At 43.0% G+C, this 22587-nt stretch overlaps 1 protein-coding gene across 2 annotated transcripts in view; it reads right to left on the bottom strand.

Moving 5' to 3' along the window:
- FGF9 (fibroblast growth factor 9) overlaps positions 1–22587 on the bottom strand; it is a 106210-nt gene that overhangs the window by 31456 nt on the left and 52167 nt on the right. The window contains exon 2 of one of the 2 annotated variants that reach the window (XM_069639963.1): positions 300–403. In XM_069639963.1, the coding sequence (XP_069496064.1) occupies positions 300–403 (104 nt within the window). The remainder of the gene's footprint in view (positions 1–299; positions 404–22587) is intronic. The other variant, XM_069639964.1, reaches the window with a different exon arrangement.

Here is a 22587-nt window from a genome sequence, read left to right on the forward strand (position 1 = left end):
TCCTACAGTTAACAAGTGCAATTAGCAATTTTAAGTGACTATACATTTTAGCAAATACCTTTCAGTGTTTTTATCACAAGAGTGCCTACTGTATGCCCATGGAATTGAAATTTGCATTTTCTCAGATACAGAAGAAACCTGTATCACCTTTAGTAGTCAATTCTACTCTATGCATTTGAAAACAGTGGGAGCAAGTCTGCGTCGTTTCGACATTAACTTTGAGAGGTAGAAGTCTGGAAAGTGATACATTAAGTGAAAGTGTGGAGGACGTGAAATGTTCTAAAACAGAATTAACTTACCGACCCATACAGCTCTCCTTTCTCGTTCATTCCGAGGTAGAGTCCGCTGTCTACGCCACGAATGCTGACGAGGCCCACCGCAATGCTAATAAATTCCAGTATGCCTACAAAATAAAAATTAAAAAAAACTCACAAATTGATCTGCTTCGCGGGGTAAATATGGTTACATGTGGTTAGAGGAAACATAAAAGCACTGCCTCCCTATTGGCAAGTCACAAATTAAAGCAAAGTCACAATTAATAAAAGGCAGAGATACCAATTAACAGTGATCTAAAATTAAGAAATGTAATATATTTTGACCTATGTGTTCAACATTGCAAGTACATGCAATGGCAGTGTGAGCATTGCAGCCCTCTATGGTAATAACAATATCCACTAACATATCACAAGGCTCAGGAATGGCTTTCCAATAACTGCAGATGAGATCATAGTGGATGTGAATGCTGCCTCTACTTTCAGTCTTACCCAGATAATACAAGATTTCACTGTGTGAATGATGACCTGAACCAACTGCTAAGGGCTTGCAGCTTGGAGGAGTATATACGTTTGCAAGTGGAGCTCAAACTGACCGATAAGGGCTCGTCTGGGCTGGAAACCTAAATATTTTAAAAGTGTAGAAAGATGGTGCAGCATTTTAAAAACGCTGTTTTTGTTTCAGATTTAGGCTTGAAAAATGTGTGCTGTGTTTAATCTCTCCCAATCGTGCTGCTTAAAAAAAAATTTAACATTTTTTAGAAAATGTATGTACTATTGGACCAAAAACAAATACACATTTTTAAAAACGTGATTTTGCTAGAAGACCATTCACACTGCTTGGAAATTGCCCTTTCATATCACTAAATTTATACGTTTGACTGGCGGTTGTCAAGATTCTAGAAACTATGTGCTAAAATATAGAAAGGCCTTCAGAAAAAAAAAAGAATAGTAAACCAATAATTATACCCCATCAGGACATTCATATACAGGATTACGGGTATGAAAAAATGATAATCAGTGCGAGCTGTTACTCTCCTAACAAATTAAGTTTTTTTATTTAAACAGAAAACTGCCCAACTATCCAACAGACTCATACAATTCTTTTGGCATACGCCCGCCTCCCGATACAGCAGAAACAATCAATACTCCATGACGCCAATTGGTGCATAAAAGCAGTTACTGGTCAGCTACTCCTTTCAATATATTTAATATGTCATCGTAGTGCTTCACAGTGGACTCTTCCAGCTTCTACGTACTGTAATAGCAGGGGTTATTTCCCCATTTTATATGGTACTGGATTTCTTAACTTCGTAAGGAGGATAGGCTTCGGAATTCAAACTAGCAATATGCAGGCTGCTTTCACGTCAGAGACAGACACACTCATTCATGGATTATTTGCGGCGAAAGAAAATGGGATTTGTGCGCCATTCTGCCCGCAAATCCCCATTTGTTAAACAGGGATTCACGGGCAGAATGGCGCACAAATCCCGTTTGTTTTGGCGCAAATAATCCATGAATTACCCCTCAAAGCTTTACCATGTGTGGCTGAACATTGTTCAATGTTTGTTGGTTTGTTTTATTGATTTATAAAGCACACCACACCCTGGGATATCTGGGTGCATTACACAACAGCTTAGAATCACAGTAGTTACAAACATAATAGAAGTGACGTGGCAGAACAAAAAGGAGTACATCAAATGTAAAAGCATATGCATACAACACCAGTGACTGTTTGATAAAGGTAGTACGACAATAGTAGTAAAGCAGATACAGTAGAGGAATTGAAGAGTTTGCGGGATAAGTGAATTTTTAAGAAGGAGGACGGTAGAATGGTTTTAGTACTCTAATGTGTTGTGCTACTCATCCCCAAAGAGGTTGAGGATGCAGCATATGAAACCCTGACAAGTTTCAAGTTTGATTATTCAAACGTTGTATGTGCAGGTTTAGCGGAATACATTTAATCAGTTATAAAGAATATTGATAGAAATTGCAAAGGAGACTTCCATTTGGCCTGAAAGGTTGCAGTCCAAATCAGACCGCCTTACTCAGTGACTTGCTTGCCAGATCAGTGACTTGCTTTCAGGGTTAGCGGAACACAAAGGGGCAATTATTGGGAGAAATATTACACAAAGCATATTTTGCCACTAAGTACACATTTCAAACATCTTAAGGATCAGTCATTTCATTGAGGGTCATGAATTTGGCAGATGATTAATGTCATACCTCATTTATTCCAAATTACACCAAAGGCATATTACTACAAATATGTACAAAAAACAGATGAATTAAGAAATTCACCATGAAATACCCTAACTCAATTAATGGTCACCACTTTCAGAATTGTGAAAAATAATGAGAAATATTATCAAAATGATAATACATAGAGTTATGCAGGAGGGAAGATTACAGTCATGAATCTCTTGGTTTTATGTGCTGGTACAATTGGGGAATCCCTGTGGATAAGATTTGAACTTACCCCATGAAATAGTGCACTGAAACCCATTAATGATTGAAACCGGTCGAAGTGTGTGTTGCAGCTATGCAACAGTTAAAAAAAAAAGAAAAACAAAAAAGGGGGAGAAGCCTTCAAAAGCATAATTTCTTGTATGATCATCGTGCGAGATGCGGGATGTATACATGCAGCCACAAACTTTTGCAGGTTCACCACTCTGGGGTCTCAAACCAAAGGCACCAATCAGCAGGTTGAGATGCAGGCGGTGCAAGGTAGGAGAAGGGCCTCATGGAGCGTAAGAGAAGGGCCTCATGGAGCATAGGAGGGTCCGTTCAGGTAGAAATGGTGTAATAGTGCATGCATTAGCCTCGGTTTAGGTTGCAAGAGCATATTTGAAGGTTGGAGACAACTGATTTGTGCAGGTGCTATTCAGGCTCATTTTGGCATGTAGCCCATGACACCCACTGATAGGTATGGGGATTCTTGGCAGTTTAGGAAACATTACCATTGCCTAGAACGATTTAACTAGCACCTATTTCACACAATAGCGTGGGCTATTTCACCCAAAATGAAGGAAACCGCATTTATCCACATTGGGCATAAATAAATGCAGGGCATTGAAAACATGACGAGATAAATGCCAAGCTGGAAAGGCAGTATTTCACTTACATCTGCTACATATCCTAATGCTGTTTCAAATGAAGAGAAATCTACTTACTGATTGGGCCTTGCATGTGATCGACAAAGCCAAGAACAATTAAAGGCCTATTCTACATGGAAAGCATGGCATTTGCAAACACAGAAACTGCGATCATGGAAGTGGGTGCATTTTGCAGCAGAAATAACACATGGAGTTAAAATGTCCCATGTCAAAATGAACAAGTGTTGGCAAGATGCAATTGTATTTTAAAAAAACAGAAGGCCTCATGTCCCAAGGAAATGTTGCCTTCACAAATATAAGTGTCTGTTTCTAGAGGCATGACTTTAAGTTTCTATTTCCTGAGAAGGGCTCATTTTCTATTCAGAACACTCAAGCACTGACCAGGAAGGAATTTTATTGTGGCGTGTTATCTGAGATAAGCAATAGGATGCCCATTTGCCCTGAGAGAAGAAAGGATGATGGGGTAATTGCAGGCTAAAATCAACAACGGAGCAGCAGAGACTGGAGCAGGGAGAAAGAAAACGTAACTGAAATGAAATTCAGGATCTGCACGTATGTTTGAAGATTCCCATTAGTTTAAATGGACTATCATAGTTATTAACTTTCTCAAGAATCATACGTTGCGCCGTAATGGTTAAAGTATCACTAAAATGCTGGTGAACAGGCCTACCTACTGCTGTAATCAGAATTCAACCATGGGGACAAGAATTACAACTTAAAATGTGTTTTTGACTCTGCAGATAATGTCACAAAGCAGAGATTCGGGAAGGTGATAACTAAATAAAGTAGATTTCCGGGTGTAAACTAAACTGCAAAATATTGCTGTTTGAACCTGCAACCTCCGGCCAAGATGAGAGTTAGTTCATTACGAGTAGCATTATTAGAGGAAATCAAAAATATATATTTTGTTAGGTTTATGTGTAAAATGAAGAAAGTTGCCATGTGTTCACTTTTTAGGTGAAAAATTAAATTGAAGTATAAAATGAAAATTCCAGTGGGAGGATTCATCCCTCCTATCATTTCAAGTACATAACTCCAGGGACCTATCCACAGAGAGGGGCTGGGCCTTGGGGGATGGAGAGAACTGTAGGGGTACAATTAATATTCAGGGCCAATAAGCTAGCACCTCCTAATTTTAATCTTCAGAGGTGTGGGTTTGATGTTCAAAAGTGGACGCACAAGCCAGAGAGGGGATTGTTTCCTCTTATCATCTAGGTGAATAATGAAAGAGAGTTATAGAATTTAACCTTGCCAGAGAGCTGCCTAAAAATCATTGTGTGCAACTATTAATAAAATGCTGCAGACTTAACATTGACAATTGGGAAAGACTAAAGAGACTGGGATATTTACAAGGTGAACACAAGAGAGGATGAATGCTGGTGGCTATCTATCCATGACTGAAGTGCTTGACCAGATCATGTGCTTCCCCAAGAGAGGGTCCTGAAACACTGATGTCTCCCCTGAGCACCGAACCCAGACATCCAATGTAGGTTGTTTGTCCAACAGAACCAAGTATGGGGATTTGTATGATTTAATACCTTCTCCTTAGTTGTTGGGTGAGGAGCGTGGAAGTAGACCCTTAGTATCTTTTGATAAATAATTCAATTACTTTCACTTTAGCTAAATAACACTAAATAACATTCAGAATTAACAAAACTCACAACCAGTGTGAACAAAAACTATAGTCTGTTAATGTAATCTGGTACATCTATTTTCCTTGTGAACCCCAGAATTCCTGTTACAATTCCTCAGACCAAGCCTTTAAGCAGAAGGATGCTGAATGCAACTGAATGCCTTGGTTTTAGGTGCTGGGTAGAGCAGTGCTTTGCTAAATGAAACCAAGTGTAGTTCGTAATTGAAAAATGCACACTCTCTCCGGAGAGTGAGAAAGGTACCCTAATAGAAGAGAGGTGTTGTATTGCTTTAGGGTGAAGGAAGAAGGGTTCTATCAATCCAAAATATTATCAAAACTCTGTTGTGCTTTCAAAATGGCTAACAAATTCAAGTGTGCAGGGAAAGTGTATACAAATTGCTGCATGTGTGAAATTGCTTTTGAAAATAGAAAAAGGTTTCAGTTAGTTTAAATCTAAAATTTTTCAAGGAATGCTAATGCTCATGATCTTGTGATGTTTCAAGAGATTGTTTAATTTTGATATTCAGGGGGTTTTGTGTGATGGGAGGGTTGAACTTTTTATTTGGCCTATGTTCCATGTACACGAAACTCAAAAGTGAAATCCTAAAAATTGAGTTTTATTATTGAAGCTTTTTTTTGTACCACAGAGAAGCTGGTGTGTGTGTAATATTTTGGTGCAAATATTAATTGGACATATTTAATATATCTTTTTACTGTACCCCGACCTGGTTCTTGTCTTATTGGTGGCACAAGAGGGGGTATCTAGGCGGATCTATATGAATCATAGACAAGGCCAGACTGAAATCAGACAAATTATACATTGTGGGATGCTTTAATTGGGGGGGGTTAACTCCCCATGTTAAGGGTAGTCTCTAGATATATTGTTACAATAGTCATCTGAATGGTTCAAATTATTTTTTTTTCTTTTGAGTGTAGAGCTCATCAAGGCCAGTCAGTGGTGTCAAAGCACAGGGGAAGAGGTCTGGTGGGAGAAATGGTGAGGTATGCTGCAGGATTACAGCAATTAATCAATTAAGAGAGGACTGAGAATCCTGTGGATGAGCAGGGGCTGCTGCTAGGAGACAAAGCACTGTGGAGGCACCTGGCCATGTTGTAGGCAGAAACGGGAGAGTAGATCCCACACAGTGCATCAATGGCTGAGGTTGCGGGGAGGATTGACAGGATTCATCAGTTGGTCCCCTTTATCTGAAAGGAGGTCCCTCCCCTACCCGGCCCTCTCTATAGGCCCTGCCTTTTGGCCATTAATCTATTAAAAGCACTTTCAATTCTATTTTCTAAGAAGTCATGTGTATGGTCAAATCAGTTCTGATCAATTTCAGTCGATCTGCATATAGATATTAAATGTCATTTTGCCAGCAATACATATTAAATGTGTATTTTATTTTACCAGTGGAATTTCTGAAGTGCTAACCATCATAGCACTGAACCTGGAATTGGGGTGACAGGGAATGTGGGGATATGCGGAGGGATATATAAAACATAGAGGGATTGTGCGTAAAGGATAGTGATTGCACATTATTAAAATGCCAAAATGCTTTAGTCCCAAGTAGGTCATGCAAAGCCTAATCAGGGTTTGCTTTGAAAAAGTGTGTTGGTGTGCTTTTGTGTTCAGGATGGTGTGTTTCAAGGGAAGAGGGCTACAACCTTGTAGTACTTTGGTGTATACCTTCAGGTGTACAGATCCTCTCTTGTGCGTAGGTAAGACCAACGCTTGACAGTGTGGCGGAGTCTTTTCAAATGGTGATTTTGGCAGATAGGTGAGAGAACTTTTTGAACGTATGTCCTTGAATACAAACCAGCTGCCTTTTAAAGAGAACGTGGGAGCTAGTCAAGAGTGCCCACTGTGGGGAGCATGTGATCATTTTTGCAGTAGCGTGTAATAAGACTGGACACGTTTGTATCCTCAGAGGTCTCCTAGCTTAACATTGTTGAATGCACATTTTTTCCTTACTGATCGATCGCATAAGGATTGAACGACACACATTATCGAAGGAAGACATTCCTACTTCACATTCATGCCACATATTGGACTCCTGTCTAATTTGGACATATGGTCTCTAAACAGCAACACGGATAAACAATAAATGTTGCTTGCACAGAGTTGAAAGCATATTCTACTAGCATACCTACAAGTATGATATAGGAGGTCTTGTAATACAGATCTGAATGCTCAAGGGCATTGCAAATGAAACTTAGAGACTATTTCAGTGGTGGTGGGGGTGGGGGTGAATCAAAAGGGCCAGAACTCCTAGTGTACCCACTGGCTGGTACACTATCAGGGAGAGATCCTGACAGTGTCTGATGAGGGGGTTAAGGGAGGAATCCCAAACACTGAAAAGTACAAACGCTTTCTATTTTGCTAGTTTAAGGGGTGTAGGGTGTGTGCGCGTGTGCATGTGCGTGTGTTCGCTTACCACAATAGGAAACATCTGCCTCTATTTTTCAATAAAGAGGATTTTAAGAAAGAAAAGAAATTAGAATTATCAGTCATCATGGCAAGATATCATGCGATATCCCTGCCTGGGATTGCCACAGTGTTACGTGTGCTACACCATTTCAACTGTCATAAGGGTTTTGATGAAGTGATGCAATTGGAGTGATGCAGCATGTATCAATAAACTCAAAATTCAGTGGGAGTTGCTTCTTACTATAAATGCTACTACCATAAATTGTTAATAAGGTTTTTGTGGGTGTGGGGCAAATTTACTTGGGAACATTAGCAAAAAGCAACAGAGGGGTCAGATATGTGCCCTTTTCTGTGGTTTTCCATTAGACTGACATCAGTCATGGCCTAAGACTTGATGTGGATCACGCCAATGAGGAATTCAGTCTGAACATCATGCACTGATGGATACTTCCAGATGCAACAATGCCCCAACAAACAGGCACTAAACTCACTGAGATTCAAGGGACGATTCCTAAAATCTACAGAATTGCACTGCAGAGCACAAGGGAGGCCTACATAGGAATAGAAACAATGCAAACACACTGATCATAATGGTGGCTGCTTGTTGGCTCCCCAACACTTCACACTGGCAGCAGTCAAAAAAGTCATCACAAAAAAAATAAAAACATTGCCTCCACGGTAATACTAAAACATAAAATATCTATCTATAGAAGAGCTTTTTTAAGCCAAAGATCCCCTCTGTTCGGTCCATCTTAAAAGGTTAACAAGTATTGGCAAAGACAATAGGCTTTACCCGTCATATGTCAATTTCAGCCTCAATTGATACAATAATAATCGACCTATACCAGTCATTAGGAGTTCATTACACATTTGCCGGTCATTCCGGTGTGATACCGGCAAACGGTAATACCGTTCTCGCTGCCTGATATTACGGAATTTCAGGTGGCACATGGGGATTGCCGGCATTAGTGGCTGTTTTTTGCCAGTGGGGGCCCTATTTACCTCCAGCTCTTGGTCGGAAAAAGTGTTGGTATATGAAAATACCAGACCTTCCCCCCTCCCCCAAGACCGGCAAACTTGTAATGAGGGCGATTTGCACCATATGGTAAGGTATAAAGTCACATGTGCGCATCTGCCATTATATTCCATGTGCAACCTCAAATTATACCCAAATAAAACTTCCAACCAGATAGATACATGTGGAGCTGTACAGGAAGCCAGAGGAAGTTTCCAATCATATGAGTGCCCTTTTCCCCAAGTCTACTCATTTTTGCAAGATAATATCCAGACTATAACCTATGACAAAACTCTGTTTTTAAATGTTATGTTCTTTATGCAGAAAACCAATATATTTTATATTAGTATGCCAGCAGAATACAAATACTTATTGCCCACTGACCAGTCAACAAAATTGTGTGTGTGTCACGAGCTTACAATTATCGTTTTACATATCTTGAGGTTTACAGTGTCAGGGATTAGTATCCCCAGCATAGGAGCAGGTTGCCTTTATACAAGGAGCAAGGGAAAGAGAAGGATTGAAGGTGCAAGTAAAAGGCACAAAGGAGGGAGAACAAAAAGGGGAGCTCTCAGGACACTATTTGCACATCTATGGGCAGATAGAAGGACAAACAAAGCAAAAACAAGTTTTTCCATAGCAGTTCAGGAGATGCACAAATACCTATCCATCAACAACTGGATCCATGTGGACATTCCACAAGATCAATGATTTCAAGTGAAAACTTGTGACAGAACGGACCTGTGAAGCAAGAGTGGTTGATCTCAAGTGGCTCCATGTCAGCTTCTACTAAATAACATTTTGATTTGTATACATGAACAATAGTGATAGAGACTCTGGTTAGGGTTGAACTCACCATGGGCAAAACACGTCTGCTTACAGCGTTTTGACCCCTTTTGGCTAAACATTAAATAGATTATATACACATATAGCCTAAGTCATAATATTTTGAGAGTTTGGTGATGCAGAAAGTAAATGGCTGGCTGGATTTAAAACAAACTTACACGAGGCACTAGTTAGTGTATGCTCCCACTTACGATTTTTACTTAGTCTTCAGAGATTTTTATAGAATACCAGAAAAAGTGGAAATATGATTTTAAATGGATTAAGAACTATTTTAAGCTTGCAAAACAAATTGGAACCCTGAATATCAAAGAAAATGAATCATCATCAGACCTGGACTGCAGCAGAAAGGTATTTTATAAGGTACCAGCAAGAGAGAAATTCTGATTGGAGCAGGATGAACCAAGTGTTTTGAAACTGTTGCCACACTGGTGGCCTTCAGCCGTGGGTCTACAGAGCCAGGCAGCTGAGAAACAACTGAAAAGTGGCATGTAGCGACCCAAAGCTTTGCAGGGTTAAAGGTGGTAAAAGCTGGGTAGGATCTGTCAGATTTCAATGGGGAAAAAAGTATGTTTGGTGAAATGATCCACAACCTCAACTCTGGATCTGTAGACCGGATTGTGGTCCATGAATCAGAATAAGCAAAGTATTTAACCAAGGTCGATATATGTGAAAACACTGCATCCTTTACGGCTAATCCAAATTCACTGACCCGTTTGTGCGCATTTCACCACAAATGAATGCGGGGGTGCATCCCCATGTTATTAAATACCCTGACCCACCTCCCCTCTATAGAGCAATGGAATGCGCAGAAAACGGGTTGGTGAAAACGACCTTGCAGTAATCGGATTCGATCTTTTCTTATGATACCAACAAGGCAGCATTACTGGCACTTAGTGTGCCCATTGAGGCATATTGCTGGCCGGGACAAGGCCGGGTACCAGGCAAAAAGCAATGCTGAGTGGGAACTTTACATGAGGCATAGCTAAAGACCATGCCCCCAGCACAAAGTCCACTATTGGCCTGTTATGGTCAATCATCACAGACAAACAAAACATTACTGAAACTGTTATGTAAAGTTATGGTTGGCCTTAGAAATTCACTTAACTGAAGGAATGTTATGGTTGCAGTGGAAAAAGTAGAAACTACAGAAATCTGTCGATTATGGTTACAAAGCAACTATAACTCCACAGTATGCACAGCTCATGACATCGGAGTCCACATGAATGTATCTACTGGGCATGGGGAACACAAATAACCATTGAAATGTCCCAAACTGCTTTCAAGGAATTTTACTTTGAATTAAATGCTGAAGTAAAAGAAAGACTAGAAATGGCCCATAAACATTATTTCCAAAAGGCCAGAAGCTATTGTCCATAAACTGCATATGTGCTGTTTGAAGGGTAGTGGCAACAACATAGTCCGGTCAACTTAAGTTTTTAGTGAAATACAAAAGTCTCCAGCAAGTAAACAATGAAAACATAATTGATGCAATAAATTTACCAATGGAACTTCCATAATACCAACTCAAGAAAGATTGAAATGAAAGATGCCGGTTTGCAAAACGGAAAAACAAATGAATAGACTAATGTTTTAATCAATCTCAGAATGCATGCTTCGTTTTCAGTAAACACCAGAATATTACGTAAAAATGTAAAGAACATTAAGCAATTAGGTCAACTATAGACAAGCAGTAAAGTTCATACGTACTACTTCCCAGAGCCTTCGTATCACAAAGTAAAATTGTCCAACTTCTGTAGACGATGAGCTTGACAAAGCATTTTAAATATCAATAGGCAGTCAGAAAAGATTGTGAATGACTGCCTCAGAGCATTGGTCAGCACTTGCATTTGAAAAATCTTACTAAGAACATTAAAAGAGCCAATGGTAGATGCAGCAGATGTCTTGTGATCACTAATGCCTGTGGAGGGGGTTGGGACATGGCCAAAGTACTGGTGTATTAGTATCCATTCATATATCTATCCCACCCCATTTCACACTTAAAAGATTCGTTTGTGCCTACACTAGGTGTAAAAACCTAAAAATGCAACTGAACTGCCTATTACACGAACATGGAAACCTTATACTGCAAACAATTTACAGACACCGCACAAGTGAACAAAAACAATTCCACCCCCATTATCCCAGGAGTTCAGGACGTTGCTAAAGTTCCCATATCGAACAAAGCCAAAAACACACAAACTAGGCTCCCGATGGTTCTTCCAGTCTGCCAATTCCACAAATGAGCAAATTCACCAAGATCTGCTGGATTATGCAAACTTGCAGGAACAGAAATGTTCATGGCATAGTGCTTCAAGAGATGTCTCACGGGCAGGACTACTTTTTTGCTACCCAAAACAATAAAGTCACAGATGGAAACTAGTAATCGGTTTGATGGCAAACAACCAAAACACAGGGGCAGCTTTCTCAAATCCATGCTTATTCATCCATGGTTCGCTGCATATTGGATAGAGTGACCTCTGTGTAATGGATTGCTACTTATGTCCAGCGAGGCGCCTGGGGCAGTAAAAAAAAAAAGCTTTTAACTTTGTCCCTTAGCATGGCAGAAGGTGGCTGTGATGGGCCAAATCTGGCATGTGCAAAAAACAGAAGCAAATTCATAACCTCGGATTAACAGTCCCACCGAAGAGTCAAGAGGGAAATACAAACACCAAAAAAGCACAGCAATTTGGCATTCAGGGATTTAGCTGCATGAGGTGAAGAAAGAGACTAGCATGTTTTGGCTCAAGACAGAGGTTCGTTCTAGTCCAGGCTCATGCGAATAAACATAACTTAATGTCACAAACCTAAAGGAATGAAGTTTGCGAGAGGTACATTACCACAATTATTAGAGTGTGGTGAAAAATGGTTGCCTTATGCTACGTTTAAAGGGCTTACAAATTGGGCTCATTAAGTGGCAAAGAAGTGAAGTAAAGTGCTCACACAAGCGACATTAAGGCCTTACCCGTGATGGTTTAACTTTGCTGCACCCTCGAGTGAAGGGGAGATCTAGCCAGCACCCCCACCAAGCCTTCCGCATAGGCAGAGCTGTTTCTGAATTGTCAGGCCCTGCTCGTCAGAGAAAGATCTCCACAAAACTGTCACTTACTAGTGATGATTATTAGGCATATTTCAAGTCACCTTGGAAAACATATTCTGCACACTGGCAGCACATCTGCGAAATGCACGCTTAGTCAGCACAGTCACTACACATGCTGCATGCAGCAATCCACTGCATTAAACAAAATGGCATCTGCGAAAAGCTGCTTTGCTAGCCTATGTAAAAAAATATACATATAAAAGCCTTGTACGAAATCACAATTCCAACAAAATAAAAAATAAACCGCAAAGAACCAAATCGAAGATGTAAAAAGATAGAAAATGCGTTGTTGTGGTATTGAATGTGTTTGATGCCAGAAAAGAGGTTAGCACTGAGCGGTTTGGGATTAAAACTGCCCACTCAATGAAATACTGCGAATGCCGTTAGCATGTTATACTAAAATAACGTGTAATGTTACAGAGTTATTACAATATGGACTGTCCCAGGTGGCTTTTAGAAAAGCACTTACGTGGATTTGAAAACAATTAATTTTGCCTCTGTGACAAAATAGACTGTGTTCGAATCAATAACAGGAATGAGCCACATAAATACAGCTTAGGGTGATCCTCCAGAGGCAAGCGCGCAGCCGAGGGGACGCAAAGATGAAATGCGTTTCTTATAAGGGTACACGGATCTTTGCTTCATGGATTATTCAGGGGCGCAGACACTCGGCGCGCGGGAGCAGCATGTGTGGACAAGCACTTTAATACGAGAAATGGGCCAATCCCTTCAGTTCCTGCTGGAGGAAGGGGCCCAACCCCGAGGCGCAAATGATTTGGATTGGCCAGCCCGAGGTTACTCGATCCTTACCTCAGGGATTTCAAAATCAATGCGCATAGAATATCAGTGCGCGCCTCACTTAACCAGCAGAGGAGGGCCTTTTCATGCAGCCGTGCTTGAACTTCTTTAACAATAAGGTCACGACTCGAGGCGACACTTGCAACAGAACTGCCAACAAATATCCACATGTTCACACAGGACACAGTGTCCACCTGCAGCCCCGGAAACACCACTAGACCCCATAATAAATAACTGCATATGAAAATGGCAGTTTCAAACGCAGGGACAAAGAGCTGCATCATGGAGTGTGGTTAGAAGTCAGATGCATTAGCACTCCAATTGCTTGTTACCAGTGGTGTAGCACAACATTTGGGGGCCCCCTGCGAGCCAGGCTGAGGGACCCCCCCTCCCAGGTCAGCAACAAATCATGGCAAATCATGGGTTGTGCCACAATCTGGGCCGACCTAGACTACCACGTCCAGAATTACCTCCATGTCCCTCTTTCTTGTCTCAGTGCTCACATAGGAGACACCTTGCTTTGTAGATAAATACTGGGACGAGGAAGAGTGGGACCAAGAGTAATGAAGATTGCAGGTAACTAAACGAGGCATTACCTCCATGTCCCTCTACCTCATCGCAGTACTTGTGTATGAGGAAAAGTGCCTCATACAGAAGTATGAGGACAAGGAAGAGTAGGTCAGGAGTAATGAAGATTACCAATATATAATCCAGGCATTGAACACAAGCACACACACCATTCACCGTACACTCACACACACCCATCCACCCGTACATTTACATGTGCACCCTTTCACCATGCACTCACGCACACCCAGGCAGCCACCTGACATCATGCATTCACACACATCACATTATATACATATAAACATTTGCATGAACGTGCACACATTTAAACAAAATACATGTTCTTACCTTTTTTAATCCTTTTAGCCAGAGAATGAGGCCTGCAGCAGCAAGGAACCAGTGTTCCCGTCATTCGAGAGGATCTGGAGGAATCCATGTCATGGGTTGGGATGGGGTGGGTCGGGTTCCCTACGACTTAAAAAATGACCTTTTTTGAAGTCACTCTGCCTTCATAAAGAAATTATTTCCATTACAGTTTTGTAATGGAAACAATTTTGTTATGAAGGCAGAGTGACTTTAAAATGAAACTAATTTCTTTTTGAAGTCAGTGGGGGCCTTCCTCCCATGACATGTGGCAGCGGGGCCCCCTGCACCACGGGCCTGCGGTGGCCCCCACTAAGCCAAAGCTTACTACATCTTCCACTACGCAATGTGTGAAGCATTATTCTGCTAGGAAAAGGTACAGGCTTCTTCCCTAGCAATACCTTGTCGTTCACTATTGTTATGGCGCCCGGGAAGGCAGGCCCACTTCATCTTGGTGTTTTGGGAGGCAGAGCGGCTTGAAGAGGGATGGGGAGTTTACCCCCTCATATAAGATATATGAGGCAGAAGAAGGCCAGGAGATACTGCAATCGTGCAAACTATTTCGGGCCAATTCCCAGTGTTCCTATGGTGGACAAGTATTTTGAGAGATACCCCCTGAGCCAGCCCTACAGGCCAGGTGCGGTACAAATATACCGCAGAGTGGACGAGGAGCCCACTCTGCGCTGCAGTGGCGCCCGATACGCCAATGCTTGCTACATCTTCCATTACACAACTTGTGAAGTATTATTCTGCTTGAAAAAGGTGCAGGCGTCTTTCCTAGCAATGCAATGTCTTGACGTTCACTATTGTTATGGGGCCCGGGAGGCAGGCCCACTTCATCTTGGTGTTTTGGGAGCCAGAGCGGCTTGAAGAGGGATGGGGAAGTTTCCCCCCACCTATAAGATATATGACGCAGAAGAAGGCCAGGAGATACTGCGATCGCCCATACTATTTTGGACCAATTCCCAGTGTTCCTTTGGTGGACAAGTATTTTGAGAGATATCCCCTGAGCCAGCCCTACAGGCAGGTGCCGTACAAATCTACCCCAGAGTGGACAAGGAGCCCCAGGCTGCAACTAAAGCCCTCTCCATAGACAGTGTCGATTAAAGTACCAAGAAGTCATGTTGCTGACGTCGATAGGGACACCACGACATAGCAGCGTTAGACATGAAGCGCACATGCCATCTGCACTTCGGGACATAATCACGCACTCAAATACACAAAGAACACAAGCATACAGTGCTATAGAGGACAGATAGATATACATACTGTCATGGTTTTTATTATTTTGGCACTAGCTAGACGCAGCAACGCAGAAACCGCAAGAGCAATAGATCTTGAACCAAGCTTGCTGATGCTTTCACGCAAATAACCTTATGGAACCGCAGGAGCACCTATGGGACCTGACGGAACCAAGTGTGAGTAACCTATGGAGAATATAGAACAGCACGAACATTGTAGAAGCTGCATTATGATTTAGGAAAAGAGCCGATCTCACGCTACCAGACAGACGCTTGCAACAAAGATGCTACAATGTGAGACAAGGGTTGCACGGAGCGAACGAGCACCGTCATAGATTAAGGTGTTACACACAAGTTACAATGCAAACACAGTCATTCTTATTACCTTGAAAAGGTACACCAAGAACTGAGAACCTTTGTGGATCCCAGGCCTGGGTATGTCAGCTCTAGCCAATCACAGTTTGGTATCCGAGGGGTGGGTAGCAACGGGCAAGAACCAATGGTAAGACCCTCATAGTGCAACATTGATATAGATAGTGATTTGGGGATGGACCAGGCCAGCCACCTGACATGGGAGAGCCAGTAGAATAACACATAATGGCGACCATATTGGTTATTAGGCTCCCGACGGCCAATCTCGGAGGTTTTCTGGAGTAGGGCCCAGGTTGTGACGTCACTGATGCAAATGGGATACAAAACTGGCCTGCAAGCCAGTAGCCATTGAGATGTCCACGGATTTCTTCCGTCATTGTGCTGATCCCTGTTGGTTGTATTTGTAATAAACCGCAGTTTGAACCTGCCGTTGACAGAGTTCTCCGTTTGTCCTGTGGAAGGTGTTGGGCCTTCTGAGAATTCGAGAACTCCTAGTGGCCCTCTGGCATACCTGGGAGTCTGTCCTAACAGGCTGCTCCAAGGTCACTGCGCTATAAAGATACTCCGGATGCAGGAGTTGGGAGGCAACCAACTGGAGTGCGGGAAGCCGTCTGTCTCCATTTATTTGTTACACGTGACCCGGCACGCACCCGGGTGGTGATGTGCTGTAGTCACACCATTCCATGCCAAGGGTAATGACAAAACAACAACGTCATTTATCACTGGGTCCATTTTAACCATGAATATGCAGGATAACAATTTCAAACACACATTATTATTCATGGTCCCTATTGAGACTAACATCTTGTCTCAATAGTCTTGGAGAGATCTGCTTCATCAGTGGGCAGACTGTCGCTGTGAGGCTGGAAGAATACTGGCAGTCTCTCTGCATCTTCCTGACCTGGATGCACAAGCACTCTTGGGGGAGAACCGCAGCCAGGTAAATGTCTTGGAGGTGGTGGGGGGGCTGGGACATCACATCTGTTGGCAGGGCAGCTGCTTTCTGCATGAACAGTGGGAGATTGCTCCTTCTCCACTTTCTGGCCTCCAGGTATGGAGGCGCTGTGGCGTTGTGTATCTCACCACAGTTGTGGCTGCCAGTGAGGAGGTCATGCGTGGTCACAAGTGGGGGAAACCTACCGTGTGGTGGGGCTCTTAGTCAGTCATCTGGTCCTTTTTCCCACCAGGGTGTGCGAGCCCTCACCTACGTGAGAGCCGCAGCATGGTGATTGTGTCCGTGGTGGCAGGTCTAGGGCCAGCGACCTGTTGTGAAGGTCTTGTCCATCTGGTGCGTGTTGGGGCTTGAGGGGCGGGAGAGGGTCAGGGTCATCCCAACCACCAACCTTTCCTTTTCCTTTCCTTCTAAGGAACCCATGTGACTGTGCTAGGGTCCAAGCACAGTCATTGAATGAGATGTAGTCGACAGTACAGTTCATTCGCGCTTTTTTACTGGTTAACCTTTGGAGGTACTTGTCCCTCATCTCCTGGCCGCCCCACTACGCCTGCTCTTTCCCTGGGACACAGAATGTGGGGGAAGAAGACAGGGACAGTGGAATAGAAGCAGAGCTCGAGTCTTTATCCCCCAGCGGCACAAGCACTCCCCCACTGGGAACTGCGACTGGGTGAGTACTGGAAATGGGCCACACCTTCTCGTCAGGCCAGCGTATGCTCTTCCTCCGGAGCACCCCTCTTCAGTGACCTGCTGCATTGCGGGTGACAGGGACTGGAGACTGGCTGACCGCACTTTTGAGGGCCACGTCAAACAGGGCCCAGTGACACCGAGAGGAGGCCCTGGGTCTGCCGGGGGCATTTTATTAGTGGTCCCCCTATACGGTGGGGGAGCCTGGCGGCAGCAGTTGGGCCGTGTAGAGTTCGGGCTCCCCAGGTGGGAGCAGTCATGCAGAGGGCAGCAGTCTGAGCCATGCAACTTGGCAGCGGTCAGAGCTTTGCAGTTTCAGGGCTCCCCCTTTTGAGAGCTGTCAATGCATGCAGTGGGTGGGTTGGTTGCCATGGGAAGAAGCGGAGGGCGCCCCTCATACCTCCATGCCAGGGAGGCCAGCAGTGACAGTGCGTCGGGGAAGCAGCTGCGGCGTGTGCCCCCAGAGGAAGGGCAACAAGCGGGCGTGTGCCCTAGTGGCGACGTGCTGCAGTCACAACAAATATCAGAGCAAGCTATTGCACTCCCTGTGGTTCATGCGCATCATCTGGGGCTCTCCAATCCTGCTCCTTAGCACGCTTTATCACAGCCCTATTCCTTACAAACTGCTATATTCTATGCATCTGGTCAGCTGTACCCCTTCCACATGATTATGTGCTTCACACAATCTAGCAATTGTCGCTTCAACTCAGGGTACAAGTCGAGGAAACACGCAGCTAGACGGCATCCACCCACTTTTTTCAGAGGGCTGATGCAATTAATTAATAAAATAATAATATACAAACATGTGCTCCCCACCACCTCTTTGGTTGATCAACAGGGCCGTAGCTGGGATTCAAGCTCCAGAAACCTATCCACAAAAATATGCGAATATATCAACCGCTGTTGTCAAATATCCCGTATTGACATTCTGATGTGCTGGACACTTTATTTGCACAATCTACAACATAAAAGGTGCGTACATTTTTTACTTAGCCAGGAATGTTTAAGGATATCCTTTTCTCTTATAAAATGCTTATTTATCCTCTACACTTCCATTTGGGAAAGACATCCTATTTTCAAATTCTTTAAATTTATATTCAATTTTCAATTCCTGTGATGCCACTTCGCACTGCATATGTCAGAGTCCCTGCATTTTTTTTTGCACTTGAGCACTGCCCCCTACCTTTCCTGGCCTACCCAGCTGGCCTCGTACACTGCTTGCCACCGAAAGAGGCCTACCAGGCGGTGGCATCTCTGCCCATCCATAGGGGGCCCTGTATTAAGTTGCAGGAGATCGTGGAACAAAAGTAGAGGATTGCACTGAAAATGTTGCACAACTCCCACAGTAAGCAGGACAAAACATGGAGTAAATATCCAAGACCTGTGCTATACAAAAAGGCATTCTGCACTAGCCACACTGCTGAAAACCGTCTCTGGCGATGACGACATGGGAGGCAGCGCCGACCCTAGAGGAGGTATAAATAAGCTTAACCAGGCCGCTGCCCTGGAGGCTGAACCAAGGAAAAGGTGGAAGCACACGAAAAAGAACTATGGGCTGGAAAAATGGAAGGGGGGGGTATCTGCAGCTGGAAAGGTACAGGGCAGCCAGTAGGGGGCTTGCCCCTCTCCAAGTATATAAAGGCAACCCGCCTCTGTAGGACCCTTTTTTCTGTTGTGTGGCTGCCGAGATGGACTTAAAAGACTATGAAGTGAGCTTGGCAATAATCAGGAGTGGTTTCCGCCTCACCCGTGGTGAGCCTCCCTCTGAGGCCCAGCGGCGAGAGAGAAGCTTTAATAAAGGAATAAAGCTCAGCTTCTACCGTCAGGAACGGCGCCCCTCCTGCCCAGGATCTCCTGCAACGGCAGGGAGACCGATGAGTCTTTTGGTTGGGGAGCTTTGGCCTCATAAAATATGGAGAGGATTGATTCGAGGAGGAAGTAAGAACATGTTAATTTGGTCGGCTGTTAGCCGCTTAAGGAGAAATGTTTTTTTATTGCAAATATAATGTTTGCAACCAAGAATTAATAATGTAACCAAAGTGTGATTTACAGTATTGACAATCATGAAGTACAACTGAATAGATGTTGATTGGTGTATACATGTAATAAACCTGCGGCCTATTAAGCCACAGAGAATAAGCTAGCTGTGGACATTTGTTATTACTTTAAAGTCTATTCCACAGGTGTTAGTAATACATGATTACCAGAAAAGTAAGAAGGGGAGGGGGTGTATGAACCGAGAAGTGGCCAAGTGCCAAGGTTATTACATCTCCACAGGGCACAGAAACAAAAAGGCAAGAATAGCATTGGGAACAGCAGCAGGTCACAAATAAAGTGAAAATCTAGGCATGGGGCACCTTGTTGAAAATACTCTGTTGATGCAGGGCGAGGGAGTAAAGTTACTGATACGATGCCAGGACAGTGCAAAGCACCACTCCTCAGTAAAGAAGAGAATGAAAAGCCATACAGATCACCTATTAGGCAAGAAACAGTTTGCACAAGTTCTTCAAGATCTTGTATGCTTCTTTGAAACATCAATATATGTCTACAAAACCAAAACGCAATGGGTAAGAATGAAAGCAAAAGACCAACAAAACAAAATAGTCTCAAAGTACATGTGCCCACTATGAATGCATAATTTATAAATGATCAAAGTGGATCAGATACATAAAATAAAGAATAAAAATCGTGCTTGTAGGGAACATAACTAAAGTTGGGGGGGTCAGTTCTGGCTCGAGCCTGGTTAGAGCCAAACACCTGGCTCAGGCTTAGCTAGAGTATCTTTGGGACAGGCAGCCTAAATAGAACCGAGCTAAGCATCCCCTGATCCTTTTCATTCACAGTGTAAATTAAAATGGCACTGCCACCTAGTGACAGTTAAAAGAACTACATGCAATCATCTACTTGCACAGGGTACTTTGTTTATTCATGGTCTGGAATTGCATGCTGGTGCAAAACTAAAGATGCAATAAGATGCAATAATAGGAGCACATTTGAGCTGAAACCTGCAAAACTGAAATGTGAAACCAGAAAACATGGCTCCCAAATTTGGCCAGCCTATGCAATCCTGGGCAAATCATTACATAAACGGGCCATATTTCGTTTGGCTGGAACAATTGTGATCACGTTATTCTGTTAAATTTGCACTACACAAATAGTAACACATACATAGTTTATTAAGGTACAGTGAGTGCACCAAAGAGGATAGCAATATTGACCATTTGTAATGTGCCCACCACAGGCTGAAGTAGGTCATAACTTGCTAAATCACATGTTTCTCTCTTAGCTGAAAAGTGAATTGGATTATATACTCCACTATTCGGTGAGCAAAGGGATTTCCAGGGAAATGTTTTCTTTACTGTATAAAAGGGCCTGATACAACAAATTTATTTGAACACCCCCCCTCCACTCGAGCCTCCCCCGGCTATGAACAGTGGTCCTGTGGACTCCATATATTACCCAGTTCATGAATGAGGCAGTGGAAGTTCACAATGGTCTTAGGCAAGGGGGATGCTTGCGCAGACATGAGGCTTTACACCTGCCACACAGCCCTCTATATTTTCCCAATCTCTCACCATGCAGGATATAAGACTGCTGCCTATTGCTCCCACTTGTGCCTGCTGAAAGACGGAGGCTAAGCTTTAAGCCCACAAGAAGCGGTGCACGATAGCCACCTCCAACTCTGTGTGAAATAATGATTGCACCTAGCTGATCTTTTCACTCTGTTTTGTTGTGGCATGTCCAAGCCTTGAAAGTATGGTGCGATATTCAAGCCATTGTTTATGCCAACACTACTTTGCCTTCAGGTTCGATTCAGAGTGGGAGAAATAAAGCTATAAAGAATCTTTTTGCTTGATATAAGGTTTTATATTATTTATTAGGTTGGTTTCTATTTTAATTTTAGGACTTTTCAGACATCTATAAGAAACAGGGCATTATTTTAACTCCTTAAAACCGTACATGAATATGCATTCATGTCAGCTAGAGGGGTGTCTTGAGTGCATACTGGGATCATATTACATCCTGCAGAAAGTGATTGATCCTGCAGAGATCACTGGATTTCACTGTGCCATATCTTCTATATTTGGCATGCCAGGTACAGGTTTCATGTAATGGGGCAGAAAGTCAAGGCATCAAGTATGGGTTTCTGTTGTGGGGGGTATGAAGTAGCAGGCCTTGCAAAATCTACTTTACAACTTGCATAGTTGTTTTTTTAATGAAGGTAGAGTACTATTTGTATGGTACTCGATCTTGCTGGTATGTACAATGACATTCTGGAATATCTTAAACTTATTTGTCATTCACTGCAGACAAACTTTGTTTTGAATAAATAACTACAAGTTTCATTGTGCATGGGTGGCATACTGTGGCAGTGGTGTGGCAAACATGAAGTAGGAGTATGTTGATATCCGCCATTTTACAAAAAGCACTGTGGGGTGAACTCAGACTACATTGGGTCATGTTAACGACGTTTTATTTAAATAAAAAGGAAAACGCCTACATTGCCCTATAGCTATGAGTGAGTTTCCCTACCTAGTAAAACAAAAGCGAAGGGGGGGTTGTCAAGTCCAAAGGAACATGTTTTCAGTTAGAATCCTAAACAACCAACTGGCACTACCACTTTAGAAAACACCAAACTAAAAAGGAAAAAGGCAAGGCTTTCAGAGCAGCCCCAATAGGGCTCCTGCCTGGCCCAAGCTCTGGTAGAATTGTTTTCAGTCTTCAAAGTTCCTTTTCCTTTCCAGTCTTTGCATCAAGTTAGGACTTTCAGACTCTCCTTTTCATAAAGAAAACTGTCTCTTGGTGCAAACCTTTCCATCCCTACCGGATTATGTGGAAATAAACACTTTCACCTTCAAGGTGCTGGGACTCTCTCCAAAGTCCAGAAACCCTCCGATAGGTTGTTTTTCTCTCTCCCAAGTTATTTCACATAGGGCAGCTGTCCCCCTTGATCTTCCAGACTTGTATTCCTTCCATGGCTTTGTCAGCTGAAATTCAGAGTGTCCATGTCTCTTTCTTTTCCCCTTATACAGGTTATTTGTGCACTACGGTTGCTCAGGCTCCAGTAACCTGGATAACTTACATAGCCGTCAATAACAATATCCGGATCGCTCTCAATCCCCTTTGCATAGGATATCTGTATATTCAGGATTCTCAGGCTTCCGTAACCTGGATAGCTTTCTTTGCCGTCACTCACAGT

The sequence above is a fragment of the Ambystoma mexicanum genome, chromosome 7q (genome assembly GCF_040938575.1).
Source record: "Ambystoma mexicanum isolate Mex_15411 chromosome 7q, UKY_AmexF1_1, whole genome shotgun sequence".
Taxonomy (NCBI): Eukaryota; Metazoa; Chordata; class Amphibia; order Caudata; family Ambystomatidae; genus Ambystoma; species Ambystoma mexicanum.